The sequence below is a fragment of the Podarcis bocagei genome, assembly GCF_964188305.1.
Source record: "Podarcis bocagei genome assembly, chromosome: 6".
Lineage (NCBI taxonomy): Eukaryota > Metazoa > Chordata > Lepidosauria > Squamata > Lacertidae > Podarcis > Podarcis bocagei.
The window spans coordinates 43,791,394-43,812,058 of record NC_138130.1 but is presented as its reverse complement, the minus strand read 5'-3'; the positions used below and the strand labels follow the sequence as shown (position 1 = coordinate 43,812,058).

The 20,665-nt window shown below is 40.6% G+C and overlaps 1 protein-coding gene across 1 annotated transcript in view; it reads right to left on the bottom strand.

The window, feature by feature from the left end:
• POLA1 (DNA polymerase alpha 1, catalytic subunit) overlaps nucleotides 1-20,665 on the bottom strand; it is a 180,957-nt gene that overhangs the window by 150,085 nt on the left and 10,207 nt on the right. Inside the window, exons 7-23 of the mRNA XM_081197774.1 lie at nucleotides 19,365-19,463; nucleotides 18,496-18,694; nucleotides 18,088-18,250; nucleotides 17,642-17,820; nucleotides 13,906-14,018; nucleotides 12,773-12,892; nucleotides 10,899-10,973; nucleotides 9,520-9,658; nucleotides 8,222-8,376; nucleotides 7,608-7,692; nucleotides 6,777-6,838; nucleotides 5,536-5,625; nucleotides 4,005-4,121; nucleotides 2,632-2,807; nucleotides 1,256-1,385; nucleotides 813-932; nucleotides 81-180 (exon numbers count right to left, since the gene is read on the bottom strand). Coding sequence (XP_081053900.1) covers nucleotides 81-180; nucleotides 813-932; nucleotides 1,256-1,385; nucleotides 2,632-2,807; nucleotides 4,005-4,121; nucleotides 5,536-5,625; nucleotides 6,777-6,838; nucleotides 7,608-7,692; nucleotides 8,222-8,376; nucleotides 9,520-9,658; nucleotides 10,899-10,973; nucleotides 12,773-12,892; nucleotides 13,906-14,018; nucleotides 17,642-17,820; nucleotides 18,088-18,250; nucleotides 18,496-18,694; nucleotides 19,365-19,463 — 2,122 coding nt within the window. The remainder of the gene's footprint in view (nucleotides 1-80; nucleotides 181-812; nucleotides 933-1,255; nucleotides 1,386-2,631; nucleotides 2,808-4,004; nucleotides 4,122-5,535; nucleotides 5,626-6,776; nucleotides 6,839-7,607; nucleotides 7,693-8,221; nucleotides 8,377-9,519; nucleotides 9,659-10,898; nucleotides 10,974-12,772; nucleotides 12,893-13,905; nucleotides 14,019-17,641; nucleotides 17,821-18,087; nucleotides 18,251-18,495; nucleotides 18,695-19,364; nucleotides 19,464-20,665) is intronic.

The window sequence follows — 20,665 nt, the reverse complement described above, 5'->3', positions numbered from 1 at the left end:
TTGTATGACTTATTTTAGTGTATCTTCATCACCTTTTTTATTTGATCTACCATTTCAAGTAGTGAAGCTGCAGTTCTTACCCACTTTGGGATCCAAAACTAAACCTCCAGAATAGGCTGCTTTTTTCCGACCTATCTTTGATTTGTTCTGATCACCTTCAATATCTTCATCATCTTCCAGCTGTATGAGACATAAGAATAAGCCAAAACTGAAGCTCTAATTATATGGAGACTTAGTGCGGACCGTGCTAGGCTAGACAGGCCCAGGGTCTGTCATTCTCTGTACAGCACCATATATATATAGATGTGCAGCAACAACCCAAAACCAAAAACAAACACCTCTCCAAAATACCAACTTTCTGATGCCGTGGAAGAACAAAACAGTATTCTGGTTCAGACCTAATACTGAAGAATAGCTTAGCATTATGGACATGAGGGACAAGCTTAGTGCTTAATTACTTCTCTGGTGCATGAAAATGAGGGGAAGAGGGAGGTCAAAAACTTCTACTGTCAGTTTTAAATTAACATGTTGAGTTTGAACATGGACAATTCTGGTTATCTGGTTCATTTAGAGTTACGATTAGTTCAAACAAGCCAAGCTTTTCAACTAACCAGAGTTCACCATGTTCAGACTTAATGGGAAAGTCTGGTCTGGCTAAAACTAGACAATTCCGATTGTCACCCCCTGGCATAGATGAGAAGAGTTGAGGGGTGTCACAAGAGTTTGATCATCACAGCTTGTGCACATAACAGTAAATGTGCCTGCTATAAACCAAAAGTAACAAATGTAGAGGGGCTGAAAAAATTACTCACCTGCTTCTGCTGAGACTTTTTAAAGAGCTGCTTATCTGGCACAATATAATCTTTTTCATAAAATGCATGCAGGAGCAAGTATTCATTACGCTCTGCTCGCCCACCCATCAGCGTCCTCGACTGTAAGGAAATAAAAGCCAATTAGTTACAGGTTGAAACAGAAATCAAAACGCCAACAATGGTATTGCATTAATAGCATTTGCTTTAAATATTTTTCAGAAATTGTATTATTGGGCTTTAAGGTGTTTTGTCTTTGCTCTGCTTGGAATCTGTAACATCAATCTGCTCCCTTTGACTTGATCAACACATCTCTATTATGAACCTCCCGTCATGAGGCTTAATATATATATCCTTTTGTAAAGGAACCAGTTTTGTGAATAAGATTGTATATTCAAATCAGATATAATAACGGAGATGTAAATTTGCTAAGAAATGAAATTTACCATAACATTGCCAGCAATATTGGTAATCTGTAAGGCTAGTGGAAGAACATTGAGCTCACACATTATTTGTAAAATGTACTTGGCATCAGTCCAGGTGTTCTCCAGCATGTAAAGTAAATGACGGGAATCACTAAAAGAAGAAAAGGAAGAGGAAATTTTAATAAATTCTGCCACATGTTCTAAAGGCATGCAGATTCAAATCGTTATCACAATGCCCATAAAGCCAGAGCTCACAAATGATTGCTTACAGTGCAAATTTAAAACAAAATGGAACTCCCATTTTAACTGCAAAGAGTGTGAAAGAAAAAATAGGAGTAGCAGCACCTGTACAATATTCCAGTAAGTCATGATTTCAAGAACTGTTGTAATATCATGACTGCACAGAAGTATCCATCAGGGGTTAGATTCAAACAGAGCCAGGCTCTGTTTGTTGCAAGAGATGTCACAAAGCCTTCTCTTTAGACCACCAGGGATGAGTCCCGCTCTATTCTGCCTTGGTCAGACCACACCTGGAATACAGTTCTGGAAACCACACTTTAACAAGGATATTGACAAGCTGGAATGTGTGCAGAGGGCAACCAAGATGATAAAGGGTCTAGAAACCAAGTGTCTCTTCCCATGCCCACAACTCTGTGCCTTAAGGTTGTGGAGGGGGTTCCTACTTGCAGTCCTACTGAAAAATGTAGCTTATCTGATGGGGACTATGAGCAGAGACTTCTCTGTAATGGCACCCTAGTTAAGGAACTCCCATGGATGACCACAACACAGATGGGCTTCTGCTATATGGTTTTATTTATCTGTTTTCTTGTGCTTTTGGAAGCCAAAACTGGACTGCTGTTAGTCACTAGTCAATACTTGTATCATTGTATCTACTGTTGCTTTTATTTTATTGATGATGTTTTACCTCAAGCATTTTATTCATATTGGTTTCATAGCTGTATGAAAACTGCTGTGGGGTTATAGATGATGGACTCCTAGCCAATAAATGATCTGTAGTTCCCAGGGCAGTGTTTAATTCCCTGTCTCTATTCTATAAGTGAATAAATTCCACCACTGTTTTAGCTAGGCCACCAACCTAGATGGCTTTAAAAGAGGATTAGAAAAATACATGGAGCAGAGGGTTATCAATGACCACCAGCCATTAAAGCTATGCTCTGCCTCCACAGTTGGGAGGCAATAATTATCCTGAATACCAGTTGTTGGAAACCACAGGAGAGAGTGCTCTTGGGCTTATATCCTACTTATGTGTTTCCAACAGGCAATCTGCTTGGCCACTGTGAGAAAAGGATGCTGGACAAGATGAACTGATCTAGTAGGCTCTGATGTTCTTATTGCTAATGGGATTGCTATAACAAGAAATGTATTTAGCAGCATACCTGTACATATTTCGTAACTCTTCAGATGGAATCGCCACTCTTTCCATTTTCAAAATTTGACCCACAAGCTCTGACAAATGGTAACTTTTGCAACGAATCAGCTCCTTTGCTGAAATTTCTACATCACAAATCATTCGGCCACAAGTTGCATTCTTTTCAGCAAATCCACTACGACCCTTAATTGCCATGAAAGAAAAATACATCTTCAGATTCTGTATCATTGCTATATTTCTGTTGTGGACTAATTATAACACAGTTTTTACATCACACAGAAGTTGCTTCTCTCTTGTGTGCAGATGCACCTCAACAACCTTGTAATGGCTGCAAAGGACTTTAATCGTCGCAAACACGAGAGAAAAGCTCGTCCAATGAGGGGACTTACAACTAACAAATTCATAGTTCTGACTTTATAGGTCTCTGCTTCATTAACACAAGAGAATTTTTTTTTCTATCTAAGCCACACCAGTGTTGGCTCTTTACCTATCTTATTTTGAATGAGAACTTTTTCTGTTCTTAAAAAAAAGTTCAAGAATGCCAGGGCATCATCAAGACCAGGGCGTAAATCAGGGCATAAATCAAAAATCACAAAGTAACAGGATAAAGGAAAACAGAAGGCTTTCATTCAATAGGTGCCACAAGTCAAAAAACATTTTCCATATTGTGAAAACAAAACACATTGGGGAAATAAATGACACTTGTTAAATAGAGATATATATTCCTTATAATGTGTGTGGGACAGCACACCTGCGCATGTATACATGTATAAGAATATGCACACACTGTTGGCACATATACCACTGAACAGTGTCAATGCCACAAGAATTTGGTTTTGCCAAGATTAATGGTATAGTGCAATCATCATGCAGATGCATTAAAATACCTAAACAATAACTATAGAAAAAAGTGTGCTGGTTAGTTTCTTTACCAGCACAGTACTAGAGTATGTTGTAGCAATGTGAAAGGGGGGGGGGTAGTCTGAGTAAAATCCTTTCTGAGTAGATAACAATTAACTATGACACATGTAGAGAGCTTTATACAGCAGAACTAGAAAACCTTAACTATTCTCAAAGGAATGATTTGCCAGTCAAGCCAACATACATTTCCCCCACAATTTACCATACACAAAAGCACCCCTGTTAGTCATTAATCTGTCAATAACTCCATCTAGTTGAGACAAGTAAACTAAATTTGCTTAGCTTTGTCTCATGGCTGAAATACGACTCTTAACAACATTACCAAAATCTAAATTGGAATGTTGTCATGATACATGACTATAGTCAAAACAATCAAGCAAGACATTCAAAGTACAGCAACTAAAATAATTCATCTTTAATCACATTCAATACAGCAATGCAACATAAGCAACATTTTACCCCAAGCTTTGGCATGTTTGATCTCCTCAGTCGACCTATCTTAGACCAATGTGGAACTTTGCAGAAGTTAATTCTCTGGAGAAGAAGTTCCAGATCAAACCCATAAATATTGTGTCCCTTAAAAAGAAAGAAAAGGAAACAAAAACAAGCAGTTATACAGTATATACCTACTCTTGTGTATTCAGCTTAAAACAACAGAGATGGCAAGGGTCCATACTATTTGAAGTCCTTCCTTTGATGTATCACATTATTAATGCTCATGTGAATGAAGCAACACAAAAGACATTCACATGTCACCAACTCCACTCTCACTAGGTCTGTCCTCAACTCCACTACCTATCATTCCTAGGTTTCTGTTACACAGGTCCTGCCTACTCTGTCCTTTTCCTTCAGACATAGCATCATCATTAAGACCCTCGTACCTACGGGACCGCCTCTCCTAGTATGTCCCACAGAGGAACTTACGGTCTTCAAACAAAAACATCCTGAAGGTCCCAGTCCACAGAGAGGTTAGGCTGGCCTCAACTAGAGCCAGGGCTTTTTCGGCTGCGGCTCCAACCTGGTGGAACGCTCTGTCACAAGAGACAAGGGCCCTGCAGGACTTGACATCTTTCCGCAGGGCCTGCAAGACAGAGCTGTTCCACCAGGCCTTTGGTCAGGGCACAGCCTGACTCCCTCCTCTGGCAATCTTCACAGAACTTTAGCTTAATGGTTGCCATCAATATGATTTTAATTAATTTTTATAATGAAATGTTTTTAGAATGTTGCGCTATTTTATTGTTGTTAGCCACCCTGAGCCCAGCTTTGGTTGGGGAGGGCGGGATATAAATAAATTTTTTTTTTATTATTATTATTATTATTATTATTATTATTATTATTATTATCAGCACTCTCTGCCTCTTACTTTCTATCATTCAGAGGTGAGCAACATGCGGTGCCCTGACATGTCTTCAAAGTGTACAATTTCTCCCAATTATCTGAGATAAAATAGGCTGCCATAGGGAAAGGGGAAGGGAGGGAGGGAGAAAACACAGTAAAGTTAGAAAGAAATTACTTCTAACTGCTTCCCACATTTAGTAGCTGTATTGGTCTATATACTTATTTGAAAGTAACCAAACTGTGCTCTACCTCTAAATAGCCCTGAACCAGATTAGGAACTGAGGTAGCTATGGGGGAAACTGAAGCAAGACAGTCAATATTCCAGATTACTCTGGCTCTATCCACCACCAACACAAAGCTCCCAGCAGATAACCCTCAAGAGACCACAACTCTTAACTAACTAACTAACTAACGTTGCCTAGTCTTCCTTTCATTTCTGAAAATCTCTTCTCATATGGTCAAAACAGTGCCATTTGCCAATACCCCATCTAAAAATCTTTCCCAGCCACCCCACTGGAGTCCTCCATTACTGTAAGTCTTCATTAGTAACACATTATGTTAAAATATTAATCAACATTCCATCCCCTTAAAGTAACGTAGCAAAAAATAATGTGTAAAAGGATCTCAGAAGCAGATATAAAAAGCCACTTACGACAATAACATCTGGATCAATTTTATGAACCTTTGCCAGAAAAAATCCCAGTAGTGTCCTCTCTGTTGTGGCAATCTCTATTTTAGCATTCTAAATAAACACAAAATTTAAATAATCCAAATGTTCAAAAAATTAAAAGTTTTGCACATCAATCCTATGCTTAATTATGCATGTTTAAATGAAACCAAGAACATTTAAGCACAAATAACAAAGTTTTAGAATTGTTATTATTCTTTAAACTTATTGGAAATCTTTATATACTATACAAAGATTATACAGAAACCCTTCCCGGCCCACTGCAATAGAAAAGGACAGCTAAATTAGTGAGAAGCTGATAGTATTTTTTTCCTACGTATTTTCCTTAATCCATTACGATGCAATTTGGAGGCAAATTGTTTTTACTGTTTAAATTGTTATTAAAATTGTATTTTTAAATGGCTTTAACCTACCCTAGGAGCTTGTGGTGAACGGTCAGTAAGACATGAAATAAATAATAATATTATCATTATTTCATAAAGACCCAATTCATAACATCTCTCAGTTTAAGCTGAAATATGCTCCAATTCTGCAAGGACCCTTGTGGATGTAATTCCTAAGCATTTCTGATCACTGGTTTGATTATAACATAGCCTATGCCTGCTTTATTTTACTTTACATTATGCATTGTGTCTCAGTTGTGAGAGTTTGCAATATTGGATGTTGTATCTGTACCAAGTATGGAAAATTTTAATTAATAAAGTATATATTTTTAAAAAAAATTAAGCAGAAATATGCACAACACTTGTATCTGAAAGCTTTGTCCTCATAATAACTTATTCCTCCTCAGTCACCCATGATTTAAATATTTCTGTGTTAATTAACCAAAATTTCTTGTTACATCTGTATGAAACTTTAGTATGAAACTAAAGTTATCAAATTTGGAATAACCTAGAATTTTAATGCAATTTCAAATCATGGATACAGATTCTGTTTGTTCCCAACTTGGTAGCCATACTTTTCCACTTGGGTCGTCACCGAAGATTATGATTAACCCAGGATATGTTCAATCATAGATACTGGGGGAGGAAAATATGGTGCAAAGTCAAGGAGATCAGGCACAAAGCTCGTACATATCTTGGCAAGCCAAGATAAGATTACTTCCAAACCAGGCCAAAGTGCATGAAAGCTTTGTGCATGTCCAAAGCTTTTCCAAAGATGGAGACTACAGAACGCAAACCAATGTACAAGAAACACAAAGTTACCTTCTTCTTAACTACTTCTTTGAAGTCATATGGAAAAATGCAATCATTTGGTTTGGAAATAACTGCAAAGGAAACAACCAGGTCAATGAGAAATATACAATATGGAGCTTAGCTAAATGGCTTTATGTGCTGTAAGTGCTTTGGCTAGAACAATATTTATCATGAAAACAATGTATGGCTTGCAACAAATGTTGTTCAAATATACAGAAGCTTTCCATAGGGCAGGGAAATTAGGGACAGACACCATTTTGAAAAACAAAAATTGTTTTCAAACCTTGATGACTACAATGCTACTTAATTTAGTTGTCTTCCTAGATTTCTGTGACATGTGGAAATGTAGAAATGCTCTCATATCAAACTACAGTCGTACCTTGGTTGTCGAACGCCTTGGCACTCATCCATTTTGGCACCCAAATGCTGCAAACCCAGAAGTGAGTGTTCCGGTTTGTGAACTTTTTGGGAAGCTGAATGTCTGACACGGCTTCCAATTGAGTGCAGGAAGCTCCTGCAGCCAATCGGAAGCCGCGCCTTGGTTGTCAAACGGACTTCCGGAACGGATTCCATTCACCAACCAAGGTACAACTGTAAAACTCTTCACTGCAGAATGACATAGGAGACTGCCTCATGCGAAGTTAGACAATTGATCCAACTAGTTCAATATTGCCTGCACTGACTGACAGTGGCTTTCCAAGGTTGAAGCAATGTTCTGCCAAGTCACATGTTCTGCCAAGTCACATGTTCTGCCAAGTCACATTCAAGCTTTCATTTGTGCTGTCAATGTGGTAAGTGGGAGAAAATAATTAAACGCAAAGAGGTTCTACTTATACTTACCGCTGAAGTGAGTTTGAAAGGGAGGTACGGGTGGTGCTTTGTCCACACAAAATTTGTGATGCACTAAAGATGTAATAGCCATAATCTGCACAGACAAAAGTTTAAAAAGAGAATGAAAATGACACTAATGAAGTTAGTTAACCTTTTTAAACAAGGTCTCATCCATATGTTAAATTAAGCACATATTTAGTAAGCGGTTTAGCAAATCAAACCGTATGTCTTGTTTAGTACTTGACTAGTTTTAATAGGGCTATAATCCCTTTCTTGTCTGATAAACACATGAACAACTCATACTAATGGAAAGATGCAACAAACTCCTACATCAGCAGTTTGTCAATAGCCTGGATCACATGTCACATTATTATTGTAAAACTACAGGGGGGGAGGGAGAGACAGTATAAGAACAAATTTTGGGGCATTTACAGTTCTGGCAAGATCTCCAGGTCTTATGCTGCAAGCAGGTTGGGGCAATTCACTCCACATTCTGAAGTCCACTAGCAGAAGTGTGCTTCCAGATCCATAGGATTTGAAATCAACAGCACATATAGCTAGAGAAGCCTTAGTTAGTTTAATTGTGGAGTTTCCCCCTGTACATAATAAAGTTCATGACTCACCTCATTCTGATGACTCTTCGTGTTCTGAACTGTCTTCATACTGAGAGACATGATCACAAGAGGCGGTGGAGGGAGATCTTTCACCACATTCACCAAGTCAGGCTTCTGGGCCACTAATTCTACCTTACACCAACTGACTGGCTGGTTCAAGAGCTCTGAGGTAACACAGAACATGCACATAAGTATACCCAATATTTAAACAATAATTACACTTATAACTTTTTCTCAACAAATAGAACATTTCAACACTAAGATTAAGCATAGCATAATACAGTGGTACCTCGGGTTACATATGCTTCAGGTTACATACGCTTCAGGTTACAGACTCCGCTAACCCAGAAATAGTACCTCGGGTTAAGAACTTTGCTTCAGGATGAGAACAGAAATTGTGCAGCGGCGGCGCAGCAGCAGCAGGAGGCCCCATTAGCTAAAGTGGTGCTTCAGGTTAAGAAGAGTTTCAGGTTAAGAACGGACCTCCAGAATGAATTAAGTACTTAACCCGAGGTACCACTGTACAGTTATAACAAATATTTTTCATTCTACATTTCCCCTAGGTCTTGGTCTTACTACCTGAAATGAAACACACTAACCAAAGCATGTTAAGCCCAGAAGCAACCCTAATCCTAACCCTATTCTTCTTGCTACACGCATGCTTAGACTCTAAGCCAGATAACGTTTTGACTGATGGCACCATCTCCTTAAAAGCCTCATTGAGTTCAATAGGATGTACTTCCCGGTAGAGGAGTGCAGCCTTACCATCACTGAAATAAAACAGTTTATTTTAACCCTCCTCCCAGATGGCCAGGTGCGGGGTGGGGACGTGAGAGTCCAACATTGCACACAGGCTCATGATAGTCCACGTAGCGCTAATTCATGATTAAGGATTATGTGAAAATCAGTCCATAGCAGCTCAGTCACAACTTATTTTACTTGGACTAGGACCTGAGCCATTTTAAGATGGCCGTACCTTTATATTAAGCTATCACATACACAACAGCTAAATTACAACAGAACAACAGGTGCCATTTGGGGAACACGAGTAGATTAAACCTAGTATAGATTTAACCAAGTCTAAAGTAGTAAGATTAAAAATAAAATTAGTTTTACAAGACGATGACTGCCTGAAGGAGCATTCTTCACTTTGAAAATTGACAAATTCTAAAAAAAAACATTTTCGTAACATTTCCCTTTTCAAGTTGGCAACCATTAAACAAGCTAAGCACTGCTCTGAACAACTCCACTCCATTTGTGCATGCATACAAGGGATCCATAACATATTCCACATGTAATATTCATACGTGGGTCTTTTATTTCCAGCCAGCTTGGTCCTTTAATCTTCCTGCCCATCAAGAATAGTTCAAGACTAGAAGTGTTAGTTCCAAACACATGAGAAAATGTCTCTCCTTTCAGGTCTTGAGGAAGCCGACCGTACTCAGCCTGAGAATGGAAGCATTTCAACGAACCGTTACTATGTGTTGCAAGTCTTCCTAAATATCCTAACTTGTAAAAACAGATATGTGGGTAATGGTGAGGCTTCAAAGGAACAACTGAGAGCTTAAAATGGGCTTCTGTTTTTCGTTAGCTGGAGGAAACCGCACTGCCCATCAGCTGATGAGCAGCAGTTGTTCACCTTGCTCATGGAAGCAGAAACGGTTCCCAATCAGTGGAAGGGACTTTTCCCGCCCAGTGCTGCTCTTTGAGGTCACTTCATGCTGCTGCTCCTTTCAACCTCCGATTTCAGAAGCTGAAGGAGGCAGCACAGGCGGCTTGTCAATAGTAAGCGCTAAGCAGGATTGCCCTCCCCACGCATCACCTGATGGAAGGGGGGAAAAATCCTGTTTAGTCTGGCTGTACAAGAGAGCTCCTTGCAGGGAACTCTTTCATACACCTGAACCTGCTCAGCTTGAGGCTCCACCAACCCTCTGAGGAAAACATGGCAGGCACATCAGAGGTTGCAGGAAGAAAAAGCTCCATTGCGTGTGGGAATGCCCACTTGTGCTACATTGAACCTGTCACAGAAATCGCCTAACCATCCTAGTTTCAGGACATTGTTGTTGTTTAGCAGTTTCCGACTCTTCGGGACCCCATGGACCAGAGCACGCCTGTCTTCCACTGCCTCCCACAGTTTGGTCAAACTCATCCTGGTAACTTCGAGAACACTGTCCAACCATCTCGTCCTCTGTCATCCCCTTCTCCTTGTGCCCTCCATCTTTCCCAACATCAAGCTATTTCAGGACATAGTAGACATTAAATCAGGCTGCCTCCAGCACACAGGAGGATGTACATTCTAGTGTTCACCAAGGGGAAATGATATATATGTATTAAACCACGGACTTTAAAAATGCTTTCAAATCAGTCCAAACATGCATTGCTTGAAGTACTGAGTTTTCAGAGCAACAGTAAGGCAAGCAATAAGCTTGACCACCATGCCCATGCTTCCTCAAAGCAGTTAACTAGAAAATCTAGCTCCTCTTTACTTACTGTAGGAGTTTGGGAAATATTCATTGGCTAAAGGTAGCGCAAGTTGAGCAATAGTCACACCATTTTAAAAACTCTATTAAGCATCAGAGTTTAGGTTTCATAATCTTTCTTTTAAAAAATCATGTGCACTGAAAAGATATGCAAACCTCAGTGTGAGTGTCACTTTCAGAGAGACAACATAGAACTATTTACTCACCGAGTATCTAACTTCTAAGTAGTCAGATTTTGCAGGAACATCTGGTATCTCAAAAGCATAATTCTTTTCTACTTTCTATGCAAAATACAAATTGAGATATTCATCAGGCACTGATGTACTGTAAAAGTGTTTTCTCATTAAAACCAAATTTACTTCTCAACTGCAAGAACCACCATGTGAAAAACTTTCCCTGCTCCTAAAATATAACCTGCCAATTGTCAAGTTGTAGAAATCATACAAATAGTTATTTAACTTAAATAAAACTCTGGATATTGTAGACGGTTAGAGTTTAAGTCATTTATCTATTCTCCTTCTAAAATAAACTCCCTAATATTTACAAAGGGATTCAGACATCTTATTACATTTGAATTGGCCCATTATCTCAGATAATAGATTGTTTCTTGCCCACATTGTATAATAAAAGAAGGCCTTCGGGGAATTGCCATATGTTCTATGTAAGCAACAGAACACAAATTGGTGGCTTATAAGGTACGCTCACAATGAAAAACTAAATATTATGGTGATCTCTCACCACGGATTTCATAGAACAACACATAAAAAGCATTGCAACTTCTTTGTGCCATAAAGCAAAGAGCCACTGGGCAATACAGGTGGCATCCATTTTGTGCAAAGGTTCCATTCCTGGCCCTCGCATGCACCAGGGGAGCATGCCTAAGGCTGTTCCGCCCTCTTCCGAGTCCAAAAGGACCCATGTGTCAATTGGACATGGGCAAAATAGTCACCACCTGCATATTCCTGATAACGCAGTGGTAAGGAAAATAATTGTTTGCTTTTTAAAATATTTCAGTTTCCATTTTGAGAACACAAAAATTAGAGACAAATTATGCTTAAGCAGGAGAACACATTATGCAACACCAATGCGTTTTTGTGGGGCTAATTCATAATACAAAAACTGGACAAATTACATTAGCAAACAGCTGCCTTTCCTATGCAGCTCAGAATCAGCAAGATTGAGCAGGCTGTTTCCTACTCCCACAAGTAGGGCTTCTGTTAAGACGACTTTCAAGTATTACATGCAACAAGCATCCCATTATAAAACAAACAATAGTTACTTGCAAAACAAACCCGTTTCAAACAACTGGTTAAGAAGTTGTCTTGTTTAAAGCAAGCTTAGTTTGTTTCAATCTAGAATTCCTGGCTCACAATCAGTAAGATAAGATTCTTTGAAATGAAAGTAACCTTGGCTTCCTCCCAGTTGTGTGGGAAGAGACAGAAGAGCAGAGGAAGCCCGACAATTTGTTCAGGCTCAAAAAACTCATCTTTGTAGTGCTAAGAACCTCAGGTGGGGAACCATGCTGTGGGACTCCAACTCCATCAGTCAGCATGGCTGGGAATTGTAGTCCAGAAACATCTGGAGGCCTGTAGGTTCCCCAGTCCTGTGCTAAAACCATGAGTTTAGTGTTGTGGGAACCAACCCATTAACCTCAGCCCCTGAAAGTATAATGGTTTCATTTTTAAAACAACATATTAAAGCAGATAATTTGTAAATTTGCAAGTAGGTGGTTGCTTCTAAAGAAAGGAACATGGTTTAAATATGAGACAGTATCATCTGCAACAGCAAGGACTCCTCAATCTGATGTTAGATGTTTAGGTAAGATACACTACCAGTTTAATTAGTGCTATTTTTCTGGGGGGAAAGGTACTGGAACGCACCATGAATGCCTCCCTTGTTCTCTTAGATTAGCAATGGCACCCACCTGAGAGGTGCCAGAACTGAGTTCTGGCTGAAAAAATGACCTGTGTAGACATCACACACCTTTTTATACTTCCCTATTACTTCTCTCCTGCCTGAAAAATGAGCGCCCTTCACAGTTAGAAAAATGAAACATGAAGGAGAAAAGGTTAAGACCAACCTTGGACTTGAACTTCATGATCTTGTGTTTCTCTGCAATCCTGTCATTAAATTCTTGATAAACATCCATCATAGTCACAGGATTCTCTGTCTCTTCACCAGAAGATAACTTAATTCGCTTCTGCAAAGATTAAAAACTGGTATTTGCTATGTGTTGTTCTTGGTTAACATTTATACAGCAATTACAGGCTAAGCCAGAGATAGTACCTATCCAAAGAAATGGAGGCAAAGGAAGGAGAGAGGGGTAACAAGGGATAAATGCGAGCTAAACAGTTTCACACACACTGGCTTCTTTTTAGTTGGGGTTACAGAGTAAGGAATTAAAGCTAAGCCAATGGCTTCACAGCAGAGATGGATTTTGAAGTCAACGAGGTGGCACAACTTAGGTTTTCTAGAAACTTATAGACTGTAAAGATTGGGCACCAAAGCATGTAATCAGAGTGACTTGGGACATAAATCTCTTTACTACCAACCCCCTTCCCATTTAATATTATTAGTTTCATTGGTTTGTTGTATAATATTGCCTGAAGTCATTTAATAAATACTCTCTTCCTTATCTCTGATTACAACCCATGTTACATAAAGGTATTCATACCTTCTACTATATATTTCAGAAAATGATTTCTCCATTTGTTCGTCCTCAATGCATTTGGACACACCTTGGGGTATTGTTGCCAAACTCAGCACAAGGCTTTCCGAAATAAGGGTAGGGGTGGTTTATGTTGGTGTTGGGCCATTGACCACCATTTTGAATCAAGATGGCTAACCAATATGTCACTTTGGCATGACTTCTCCCTTTTCAGGGCACAAGTTCAACCATCTCTCGAGAGATCATCAACAAACTTGGCTTGAGAGCTCCCAAGGTGAGGCAGTGGTCTTTGTTGATGTTTGGATGTTGGATGCCCCTTTGATTCAAGATGGTAGACCAAAACATGACTTTGGCATGATGTAACCCTAACCCATCACACTATCCATTAAAAAAATCACAGTATTTGTTGGTTTCTAAAAATTCCAAGGCAACACCAGGCACCTGCCACTAGTATTCCATAAATTTCTAATAATGCATTTTGCCTGAATAACTTTCCATAAACAGACAATTTATGACAGAGAAGTCTCCAGCATAAAAGGACGTACCGACTCACGCGGGAGTAGGTAAATAGTTCTCTCAATATTTTTTACTGTCACACAACAGCTCACATAGGACTGTGCCGATTCAATCCACACTTTACCAAAGAGAAATACCACTCCTAAAATGAAAAGGTAAAGACAGACAATGCACGTTAATCAAAACAGCTTAGCACAGCTGCTAATGGAAAAGCTGCAATACTAAGAATTACTGAATAAACACACTAATTCACCCATGGGAGCAGAATGATTTCCAATTTGTAGTCCCTAATTGACAGCTCCATCTGCTGAAAGTCAGTACTCCACAGTCAAGTGATTGCTTTAAGAGTCTTGTACTATGCAGGCACACATCACGATGGCATGCAAGGTATTAAATGCCACCTTGTTTCAAAAAGAAACTTGAAACTATGCCTCCCCATACCTTCTGTTACTTGCCCCCTCCTTATTTCCTAGTACAGTACTCCTCATTTTTAGTGCTGGTTTTAGTGCTTGGATATTATATTTTTATTTTCTTTCATTATTGTATTTTACTTATTTTATTTTGCAACCCACTTTGATTATTTCTGCTGGAGGGGGGGAAGCAGCAGGTTGTACATTTTCCTGGATTGTATATGACCATGCCATATGCAGAGCAGACCCACTGAAATCAGCGAACTTAAATTTGTCACTATAAAACACTTCAATATACAGGCAAAGGAGATATAGGTATTGAAGATATCTGTCATTAAATGTCTGGGATAACTTGGTATCGTAATATTGTGAGTACATTCACATCACATGTCGTTTTACATGAAATCAACGTGGATCCTGGTCTCCCCATTTCAATCTTCATTCAACCGCAGGTCAGTACAAGTGCAGCAAACTACCCAAAATGTTTGAAATCCATTCTGAGGATGGCTATCGCATTCAAAGGACTAGGGGCATGTGAATTATATCATAGGATGACTGAAAAAAGCAAGCTTGTGATGGCAAAAATGACTGGGCCGATACATTCGAAGACTAATGGTCCAAAGTGTCTCAACGGTTATTATACATAAAAACAAGCATTCGCAACTTGCAGCTACAAATACTGAAATGCAAATACTTGTGAACAGCTCAGAAGAGTTTCTGCTGCATCACCATACCCTCTTCCCATAGAATACTAAACATTCCTACCACACAACAAAAATGAGTAAAGGCAAGGGCAGTTACAAAAACTATATCTCCACTAGCTGATGTTAATGTGATTTATATCAGATATATGAAATCAAGAAATTAAACCATTTGCAGTCTTACCCTCTAACCATTATGGGGTGGGTGTGCAGGGACTGTGTGAAATTCTTATTCGTCCTGGTATAATATGAATCCTTCACATAATACAGTTAATACCTCATTTGCTATAATGATTATGATTCTTTTAAACAAAAAGTAATGCCAAAATTTATTTTCCTCTACGTTACTAATTGAAACCAGGTGCAGTCTTTATTATTCATCCTTGAAAAGTTATGACGACAGGATCTCTTTTCATAATCAAGGAACAAGTCTTTTCATAATTATACACCATTCAGAAGCCACCATGCAGAATCCAAGATAAAAGTAAAAACACTAAACAAGAGTTTTTAGGGATAGGATTGCCCCCTTCCCATTAGTCCCCAGTTTCACCCAAACTTCAGTGATCATTAGCTACTTTCACAAAAATATTGGGTATATTCAGCGTTTAATCCCCTGCCCAAGATCTAAATGAATGTTCGTCTGGGAGGGGGAGCTGAACAAGCTGTAGCCATTAACCTTCATTTTACTCCTTCCTGAATCTGATGTGCATACAAATTAAGGTACATTATGGTAAAGCCCTAGAAATTAAAGGGAAAAAATACTTCTGATAAAAGGGAGCCTTTACCGGGGACTTCTGTGTGTGTCTGGAGCAGGGGAAGGAGCCGTTTGATGGCTGGGGTGGAGCCACTTGGCAGTGGGATCACTGCTGTTTACTGGTATGAGCAAAGAGGTGGCAAGCCAGCATCACCCACATGGCCCCACAGCCCCGATCCCTCCACCGTCTCACCCCTTCCAGTAAACTGCAGTGACTCTGCTGCCATGAGGCTATTGCTGCAGCTCTACCCCACTGTGCAAGCTGCTATCGCAGTGTTTCCCAACCACTGTTCCGCGGCACACTAGTGTGCCGCGAGATGTTGCCTGGTGTGCCGCGAGATGTTGCCTGGAGGGAGGCGGGCGAGTCGGGCGGCGAGAGGCGGGGCGGCGGCGGCGAGGAGAGGCCGCCCAGCGTGGGGCTCTCGCCGTCTGCCTGCCTGGCTGCCTGCGAGCTCGGCGGGCAGCGCCTCCGTCCGCAGCGCCTGCCTTGCGGCTCTCATTCCCTGCCAAAGCTCACCCAGCCAAGCCGCGCTCTCCTTCCTGCCTCGCTTTGCTGCCTCCTCCCCCCCCACCCCCAAAGCTTGGAGGTTCCCCGGCAAGGGGGAGGGGAAAAAATTGAAACTTACACTTTCGTGCGTCCCTCCCGGCGTGACGCTGCGCGCTGACGTCACGGGGCTGTAATGGTGGTGTGCCTCGAGATTTTTTTCATCAAACAAGTGTGCCTTTGCCCAAAAAAGGTTGGGAAACACTGTGCTATCGGGCTACTTATTACTGGGCTCTATCCAGATTATCAATGGGTAAAATTCCACCCAGGGGACTGTCCCCCTGGCAATTTTCACCAATCACCTCCTTCACCCCACAGTCTGTTGTGCCACTCTCTGCCACCCCTTCCCTCCAGCAGGAGCTTCTCCTGGATATAGAGCTCCTCTGAGAAAGGGAGAAAAAAGTACTGATCCAGCCCATTAAAAACAAGCAATGGCATTTAGCTTTTATGCCCTTCGGAAGATAGTCATAACCATGTGTGGGAAAGCTGCACAGGGAAAATGGCTGAAGGGTTAAAGCACCTCCCCTCCACTGCAAATCAACGTCTTCCAACACATTGCAGCACTGAGGCCTCAGCCAGCCTTTTGAAACCTGAAGATACTAATATATAGTTCTAGGTTTATGCCTAGTCAGTATCAAAGCAGATGTTTTTCTTGACGTTCAGACATAACAGACATTCAGCTTCAAGGAAACTAGTGGACAGTAAGCCCCTTTTGAAAAATGGTCCTTTATAACTTTGGTCAAAAGAAGACAGGGAGAGTAAAGAGGAATTTTCTTATGTACAGTGGTGCCTCGCAAGACGAAAAGAATCCGTTCTGTGATTCTCTTCGTCTAGCGGTTTTTTCGTCTTGCGAAGCAAGCCCATTGACGGATTAGCGGATTAGCGGCTTTTAGCAGCTTATCGGATCAGCTGATAAGCGGTTTAGCGGCTTAGAAAAAGGGGGGGAAAGGAAAAAAACCCCGCAGGAACTCGCAAGACATTTTCGTCTTGCGAAGCAAGCCCATAGGAGATTCGTTTTGAGAAGCACCTCCAAAACAGAAAACTCTTTCGTCTAGCGAGTTTTCCGTCTTGCGAGGCATTCGTCTTGCGGGGCACCACTGTACAGTGGTATCTCGGTTTTCGAACTAAATCCGTTCTAGAAGTCCGTTCTTAAACCAAAGCTGTTCTTAAACCGAGAAGCGCTTTCTTTCCCTAATGAGGCCTCCCACCACCAGTGCCCTTCCACTGTTTGGTTTCCATTCGTAGATCGAGGTAAAGTTTGCTAACCGGAACACTACTTCCGGTTTTGCAGAGTTTGTATACCGAATAGTTCATAAACAGGGCTGTTCTTAAACCGAGGTACCACTGTATGCATACCTGGTTGATTATACTGATCTTCATAAGCATCTAGCCAATAGAACCTGAAGATCTGCTCCCCATCTTCCCCTTTTATTAAGGGCAACTGACTGGAATCCACTTGAATTTCGGAAGCTAGCTGCCCATCTTCTTCTTCATCAATTCTGTCCCAACAAGAAACATCAGGGATGGGAGAGTTTCTGAAATACAATACACGAGGAAGAAAAAAAAGGCATAGCTTTACATGTGAAATGAGTATTTTAAAGGGTCATCTTTTCTTCAGAGGAACACTGAAGAAAAGCTTTTGATATTCTTGTTTATTACTGCAAGTCAACCAACATCTTCTGAGAACATTTCTCCATCTCTATGAAGCCTTGAGAAGCTTTTCATACTGTTAGTGAACTTAGAAGAAAGTTAAAAGTGGAAACCAGAACAAAAAGTCCCTAAGGATTTTTTTAAGTGCTTACAAGAAATATGAGCCTGTTTTCACAGAGTCCACTTGCTGTATTTGTCTATCTTCTGTTTTCACCTCTTCCTTCAGGATTGTGACCGATTCTTCTACAACTGCACCTTCCTCCATAGATTCATCAAAGTCCCCGTCATCAAAATCCATTATAGCCTGTTCATCTTCTGTAAGCATTATGCAGAGACTTTAAGACTCAATGTACTATATTTCAATGATTTTATTTATTTAAATTATTTTGGCAGTTATTCTTTTCACACAGCGATTTCAATAAGGTTTCTATAAGAACATTAATATGTACAAATACAATATAAAATAAAGTCAAACATCATCAAATAAACTATCAATCACAGAGGTGAATATCATTGAAAATACAAGGCGATGAGCACTATTACCAAAATATAACAATTACCTATAGTAGGTTCCTCTTGTTTAGCTTTTGTCCGTTCTCCATTTTCAACCATTTGCATTCCATTTTCAGGTTCACTTCTCTCTTCTTTGACTACATCTGATCTAGCTGTGTAGACTGAATTCTTAGAATGAGATGAATTTGGTGAAGAAACTTCTTTTTTGACAGACGTGACAGGTTTTCTCACCTCAGAAGACGTTCTCTATAAGCACAAGTAATTTTAATTAAAAATCAGATTAGGGTGGCAAACCCCTGGCCTGGGGACTTCAGCTGGACTAGCAAGCCTTCAAGAGTAGCCTGCCAGTCCCTCATTACAATTTCCCTCCAGTGGCAGCAGCACCACCACGGAAGAAAAAAAATATCCTCCCCGCCCCGCTCATCAGATGATCAGGATAGGCAGGGAGGATGCAGTTTCCATCACTGGGATGGGTGAAAAGGGAAGTTCTTCTCCCAGACATCCCAGAGGAAGAAGGGAAACATAAGTTTCATTCCAGCCAATGCCCTTCACAGAATCTGTATTTCAAATAGGAACCCCCACACCTATTTTCAAAATGGCTAGATGTAGGCAAGGCCTTTCAAACACTGTGCTCTACTACTATATCCTCTCCAAAGAATGCAAGTTGAAACATTAAGTTTATTTAAGTAGATTTGGGGTACAAAGCCACCATACAACTGATAGCCAAATGCATTTTTTCCCATTCCAGCTGATATTAATTATACTGATTTTGCTAGCTTTGATTTTATGTTCGTTTGCACAGCAACAAATCAAACTAAGATTTTAAAATATCAAGAAGCATATGGAAGTTCTAAAGCAACACACACATAAACGTCTCAGAAATATTATGATTAACATTTCCATTTTGGAATATTACCTTGGACACTTGAGATTGCACAGAAAAGGGATTCAACGGTGTTCCAAAAAGCCTCTTTTTTTTTAGAACTACAACCGGTGGTGGTGCTAAAGGAACTGGCTACAAAGGAGAAAAACATTAGGCATCAGTCACTGCGGTAGCAGAACTTACAAAAGAAAGATAAGAGTTTGCTATGTTCCGCATAAAAATGCATACACCCCTTATATCCCTTCCCCACACCGAACGGTCACCACTTCCTTGAAGAAAGGGCAACCCTGGTACAGGATTTTAGTTATTATTGTATTTTTCCATGTATAAGACGATGCTTTTTGCTAAAAAATTAGGCAAAAATTGGGTGTCGTCTTATACACGGATAGTGAATGCAGAAGGGGGACGTGTGATTAATGGCAGCAGCAAGCAGGAGATTGGCAGCGGTGATTGGGCGGGTGATTGGTGGTTGCGGCAAGGCCTGCTGGCGATTGGCTGCGGCTGTGGCAATTGAGCAGGCGACTGGCAGCTGTAGCGAGGCAGGCAGGCGAATGGCAGCTGCAGCAAGTGGGCGGGTGGGCTGTTGGTAGCAGTGAGCGGTGAGTGATTGGCAGAAGTGACTCCCCCACCCCCCCAAAAAGCTAAACAACTTAATTTCTCAATTTTGGGTTTAAAAAAATATGGGTCGTCTTATACATGGGGGTGTCTTATACACGGGAAAAGACTGTACGTTTGTATCCTTGCCCTACCATCCTCTCACAGTTTGCAACAGGCAACCACATTCCACTGGGTCCTTTCTAACTTAGGGTCAAATATTACTTGCTTTCAGGTACTAAAATATTATCAGGTTGCCTATCCAGAGCAAAGCAACATGAGCAGTGAGAAGACAGAATCTGGCACAGGAACCACCAAATCCAAAGCCATGGGAGCCTCACATTGGCCAGGGGAAGGGGGAGTAGTTGCAGGGAATCAGGCATGATAGGACTGGTGTCTGTTATCTCACTTGACACATGGGTGGGGAAACAGGTTCCAAAGCCACTCTCAATATGCTCCAGCATGCCCCATTTCTCTCCATATCACTGGAGCACCAACAGCGAAGGAGGGACAAATGTGGAGCTTTTTGTGGTTGCAACAAACGCCCCCAGTACCAGATCTCATTTTCTGTCTGTGAAGAGAGAAGTCTACAATATCCTTTGGCCCCTAGTATGCCTTTACATGGACTATATGATAGCAGTCCCTAATCCAGTTTATATTTCGTTCTCTTCCAAGCATTTTAAAAACATAAACTCTACACCTTGCTCCTCTACCACACCCAGAACACACATGAATTCCTA